Source organism: Sebastes umbrosus, chromosome 20 (assembly GCF_015220745.1).
Source record: "Sebastes umbrosus isolate fSebUmb1 chromosome 20, fSebUmb1.pri, whole genome shotgun sequence".
Lineage (NCBI taxonomy): Eukaryota > Metazoa > Chordata > Actinopteri > Perciformes > Sebastidae > Sebastes > Sebastes umbrosus.
Window position 1 is genome coordinate 13,741,921 of NC_051288.1, and position 6,196 is coordinate 13,748,116.

The 6,196-nt window shown below is 41.8% G+C and overlaps 1 protein-coding gene across 2 annotated transcripts in view; it reads left to right on the forward strand.

Moving 5' to 3' along the window:
• The window catches only part of erbb2 (erb-b2 receptor tyrosine kinase 2), a 28,834-nt gene extending 22,893 nt beyond the window's left edge, over positions 1-5,941 (forward strand). The window contains exons 25-27 of one of the 2 annotated variants that reach the window (XM_037754568.1): positions 129-320; positions 430-823; positions 1,600-5,941. In XM_037754568.1, coding sequence (XP_037610496.1) covers positions 129-320; positions 430-823; positions 1,600-1,961 — 948 coding nt within the window. In that variant the 3' untranslated portion in view covers positions 1,962-5,941. The remainder of the gene's footprint in view (positions 1-128; positions 321-429; positions 824-1,599) is intronic. The other variant, XM_037754569.1, reaches the window with a different exon arrangement.
• Positions 5,942-6,196: the final 255 nt, after the last annotated feature.

Genomic DNA, 6,196 nt, shown 5'->3' on the forward strand with positions numbered 1-6,196 from the left:
ATGTTTGCAATAGTATTGCTGTTTTTTCCTTGAAAATAAGATATATTATGTCTATGGGGATAAATAAAGACTTACTTATATGTTTTTACTGTGTTTTCCATTTGTGTTGTTCTTTCTCTGTCTTGCAGAATGATGAGCAGATGAGCATGTCCAGCCCAGTGGACAGCCAGTTCTTCCGGATGCTTCTGGAGGAGGAAGGGAACAACATGAGGGAACTGCTGGATGCTGAGGAGTATCTGGTGCCTCAGCCAAACCACTTCCCCAGGGTTCAAGGAGACGGGGTTCAAGCCAACGGGTCGTCCAGACATCAGTCGTACAGGGTCAGTGGGGAAGGAAGATGTTTCTTTTTCTTACTTCACTCAGCCATAGAGACCTGGGAACCCTTTGAGTGACTGAATTCTTGTCTGTATTTCATTCCTCTCTCTCCAGCAGAGCCGAGATCAGGGCTTAGACATTGAGCCCTCCGTCGGCGGCGGCCCTCGAAGCATGTACTCCTCCCTGAGCACACTTGGCCGCAGCCAGTACCCCACCTTACCTTTAGGAGCCAGCACCTCTAACGGCATATGGGTCCCTCAGTACCCAACGCTGACTCGCAGCCCCTCGGCCGGGGGCCAGTCTGACTCTGTGTTCCTGGACGGGTCTCCAGACGACCCCTCGCTGCCCCCGGCCAGCCCCGGACGCTACAGCAAAGACCCCACCTACTCCAACGGGAGCCAGGGCGACCTGGAGACAGACGGGCCAAATGGCTATCATCATCCTCATCCCCCTCATCACTCATTGCCCAGACGGAGTCATGGGTATATTCAAAATCACCCCTTGCCAGGTGAGCAGGAGAAAAATGAATAATATGAAAGGAAATGTTTGATAATTATAAAAGGTTTTGTTCTGACTAGGGCTGTCAAAGTTAACGCGATAATAACGCGCTAACGCAAATTTGTTTCAACATCACTGATTTCTTTAACGCATTAACGCAACTTGCGATTTTTAGGTTGTAGCGGGCTCACTTTTAAAGCTAGAAACTTGAAAAACTAAGGAATCCATTGGTACGAACCATGTTATATGAGCTTGTTGCGAAGGAGGTTAAATAATGCTCCAAACTTATGCTAAATTTTGGAGAGGAAAAACGGGCATTTACCTCTCCCCTCAAGATATGTGAATGAAAATGGGTTCTATGGGTACCCACGAGTCTCCCCTATACAGACATGCTCACTTTATGATAATCACATGCAGTTTGGGGCAAGTCATAGTCAAGTCAGCACACTGACACACTGACACACTGACAGCTTGTTGGGATGGAGTTTGCCATGTTATGATTTGAGCATATTTTTTATGCTAAATGCAGTACCTGTGATGGTTTCTGGACAATATTTGTCATTGTTTTGTGTTGTTAATTGATTTCCAATAATAAATATATACCTTAATTTGCTTAAAGCAAGCATATTTGCCCACTCCCATGTTGATAAGAGTAATAAATACTTGACAAATCTCCCTTTAAGGTATATTTTGAATGGATAAAAAATGTGCGATTAATCGTGATTAAATATTGTAATCGATTTACAGCCCTAGTTCTGACTTTTCTTTCTTCCTCCATCTGTTTAGAGTACATCAACCAGGAGATCCAGGATCTCAGGCCGGGGATCCCCGAGCGGCCCACCACACTGCCTCGTAAAGGCAGAGCAGTACGGCGCCTCCCTAACGGCCTGAGCTCCGGTCACAGCGTGGAAAACCCGGAATACTTGGTCCACGCGGGTGCCGGAGCCACCACCGCAACCTCTCCAGCCTTCGACAACCCGTACTACCTGGACCTTGTGGCCAAAGCCAACGCTGTAGCCGGGGCTGCGGCAGTGGATGGCCCCGAGGCACCGGAGAGAGCGCCGAGGCACGTGAACGGGTTTGTGACCTCCACGGCAGAGAATCCAGAGTATCTGGGACTGGCGGACACCTGGAGTGGATATACTTGAGGAGAGTAATGTGATGAACTCGAGAGGAGTCACAGTTTGTGTTCTACTGAGGGAAACGATGAGCGAGGGAAAGGGAAGATGAATATTTGTGTGACAGAAACGAGCTGGCGTGTGATTGATACTGGGAATAGTACGTGCACGTGGAACAAATTCAAATCGGTCGATGTTGTCCCGCAAAAGTCGCCAAATCACACCCAGTTGTGACACAGCCCAACTCAACAAAGTGTAGCATCTAATCTGGTGTCTGGCATCATTTGTATTCCCGTCGTCCTCTCAGCAATCTGTGCTCTCAGTGTGACTGTTAAGTGCCAAAAAACGAAGTCCAGTCAGCCTCTGTATATAACTCAGTTCTTCATAAGCAAAGGAGTTCACATTTTGTCAAAACACAACATGGTACGAGAAGGGTCTGATTATCACAGAATCCAACATTTGACTGGATTAATGAATGCTGATTTTTTTTTTTTTAAACGTGTTTAATGTCTGGTTGTTTCTATTTGTGGAGCATTTTTTGTATTTCCCCGAGTTCCCTCATGCTATATGTTGTTCCATATGCTACTCAGCCCGGCCAAAATGAGAGAAAATAACATATACTTTGACAAAGTGGGCCGTGATACGCATTGAAGGCGGTGTTTAGTATTCTGGTCACTTTGTCTCTGACCTGATGGGGGTCTTCAACACACTCAAAGCCATTTTGTTTTGGCCAGAGAAGTCCCAGCAGCCCATCTGGCCAGTAAACATGCTCCCTGAAAGAAAGGCATCCTGTATGGAGAAGACAGAGGCATTGTGCCACACTGATGTATGTGGTCGTTAGTGTCTTGGCTGCAGCGACTTTGTGGTACGACAGATAAGAAACGAGGTACTAGCAGACGTTTTAAGCTGCAAAATTCTCAAAAATGTTTTTGTTTAAAAGACAAAGTGCACTTGTAACTAAGTTAGAGCCGCGTTTTCAGGGATTTTGCAAATACTTAGGGAAGATTATGTGCATTTTTTATCATGCACAATGTACTACAATGGTAGGATACTGTCCCCCAGGCTTGTGTTATCACAACAAGCCTTTTGGTTTTGGTGGCCTTTCACTGTGCAAGAAAGAACTACAAGCTATTGGTGAGTATATTCCACAAGAAGTGAAGAATTTGCATGTATGTATACATGTTTGTTACCCTACATGGAACAGAAAAGCAGCTGTGCATTTTTGTGTAAAAACGAGCAATGCACTCGACAATAGAGAGAGAAACGTCGCTCCGCTCGGTTTGGATAATCAATGCATGGCTCAAATTCCACTCAGCGAGAACACACTGGCATCCCAGTTAATAATCAACAGCATTTTTTTTTTTTTTTTTGAAGAGTGCTTTTTTCATGTTAACTGGTGTTGGGGCTGGGGGAGGTCAAAACCGAGTCAAAGGAGCCATTGTTTGACGCTCATGTCAATGTTGGAAAGTCAGCGCTCGCCCAACTCGCACGTCCCAACGACTGATGTTGTCTCAGCTTTGAAAAGAGAGAAATAGAGTTTCCTTCTGTAGAGGTTTGGAGCTCGGCCGCAGAACGTGGCTCAATGTTTAGAGCTCGAAATCCTGAAACAAGTCTTGAAACAATTGAACCTCCGTCAACACATCAGTTCTACTCTGAAAGTCTTTTATCTTGATGTTCTCATACGGGTTTTGAAGAGTTTTGTTCCAGAATAAGAATCCCTAAAAATGAAACCTGATTTTATATACATAACAATTTCTTACATAAAAATAACATGTTTTTATAAAAACATAAGATTTTATTTTAATACCCTCAACTATCATATACTAACATTATTTCGAATGGAATTATTATTGAGTGATAATATTCACATAATTGTTTTTTTAGTATATAATGTATATTAAATAGTGTTTTTGGAATGAAACCCTTCATATGTATTGTTGTTGTCAGGTGAAGACCTCATATCTCCACATAAAAAATAAATAAGCAGACTTTAGATTGATTAAATTTAAAGGTGCACCCACAGACTTTTATTATATTACCCAATATCACCATTTAATCTTTAAAACTTTCAGAGGTTACATTTTAAAATATCAACCGTAAGGTGTGAAGAAATATGGAGGTGCTGGGTGTTCTAAAAAAGAAATCGAGTACCTACTAGGGCTGTCCTTGACCAAAGAAATTCTTAGTCGACTAAGGACCCAAACACACCTTTGAGTCGCCTCACGTAGCCAAAAAGTTGCAAGCGAACACACCGCAAAGACTACAGCCGACGGCCAACTACCACGTACGTTCTGCACCTGCATGATATGAAATAACTGTCCCTACCAGCAGGTGGCGGTAGTCTGTATTCATCATTCAAAAAGGGAAACCGGAAGACCGAGGATGGTGGATATACAAGCCGTTGTTATGTTAGTACATGAAACAAAGCGGCGTTTGACGACCGTTCTCCCACCACTCTCACTCACCACTTAACTTTGTTCCAGATGGCCATGTCGCTGTGAAAATATCCATGTTTTGGAACGATCAGATGAGATAAAGATGAAAAATGCCTTCTGTGTTTTTCCCTCTTGACTGTACTCTTGCTTTCCACACGTCCATTTCTATTCTCATGCATTGATTCGTTTAAGCTGAACAGCCAATCGGAGTGATTTCTCTCACCGCCGGGCGCCGCCGCTGGTTCAACACGCTGAATCGGCCGGAAAAAGTCAGACAGAATAGAGCTGACGATGTGGGACACACCGAAAAAAATAGGCCGACAGACGCTCACAGACGGCCCCAAACTGTCCGACGACCGACCGACGGCTTGGTGTGTCGGGGCCTAAAGACTCGTACGATTTTGTCGACTAATCAATTCGACTTAATGGACTGATCTATAAAACTGAGTTTCTCCACAAAGAATCACACAAAAGCAGCACTTTAAATCGTGTGCTTACCAGAGATGTGCTCATAAGATTCCCGGAAATTAGTCATTCAGCATGAAAAAAGCTGAAAAAAAACGACCGATTAGTGGTTTAATGGATTAACAGGTTGCAGCTCCAGTGCCTACAAACATCCCTCTGCTGGAGATACAAGGTTTTCACTGGATCATAACAATGTTAAAGCACAGCTCACAGATGTTCCCGCTTCCTTATGAATGTGATATTCTTCCAGGAGACCTTATATACAATCACTATTAATGTACTGGTGTTTACACTGTAGTGTCTTTTTGTATAAAATGTTCATTTTAGATGTGTCATGACCCAGGACTCTCACAGATAATGATGCTGTCCTCCTTTAAACCACACGTGTCCTTTTTCCCGTTTATTTTTATATAAAACCGTTCAGTTGAACTAAAATCAGCTCAGAGCCTGAGGACTGGCACGGTGACTTGTTGGTTTATGGTTTAAATCTAACTGCCTTTCTCCCTGTTGAAGTGTTCTTGGGCAAAATGCTAAATCATGATCTGATTTGAATTAGCTAAAATGTCGAAAAAGTAAATGGTTGTTGGTCTCTTTTTAAATTTTGAGATTAAGCAGGAGCGCAAGCTGAATGAAAATGAGGCCTGTGACTGTTAAACCTCTACAAAAGTGTGTTTAAAAAGTCTCATCCAAGGAAGGAACAGTCAACTAACGAGAGTGTTCTGAAGGTTTTATAAAATTAAATATCTGTAATTTACATTTTGAACAAAATGTATCTTTTGTACTTTACATGTGAATATTTTTTTTTTTTTTACCTTTCACAGTTTTGTGTGATTGTGACAGAACATGAATAATAATAATTTTTTTGGGAGTTTGTTTTTTTAATGCATCTTTTCTTATTTGGTCAGTAAGTCCCATAATGTAAATGTGTAGTATATATATAAATAAATAAAAACAATCACTTTGGTAGCTAATTTGATTGAATGCATTGTGACCAGTCGCTCTACTGTGGAGGGAGTAAATACGTAAGAAAATATTTTATGAAGAAATGGTCATTTTATATGGAATTGTTTGCATACGTTGTGTGTGTCATTAAAAGCTTATAAAACACTTTTTCTGTATTCTTTCCTCTCATTTTCTAACACTTATGTAAACTGGATTAAATCCTAAACTTATTGCATTGAAAGGCTCATTATATTGCGATGATTATCAGATTTTATTTTCTTGAGACCGTTATGATTGTCGTTAATTGTCAATAATCCTGTCTTTACCTGACACAAATATTGATTTAATGCATTAAGTTTGATCTGAAAATGCTAACTGGTGCTATGCACATAATGAGCTGCAGAAATGTGATGCACTGCAGGT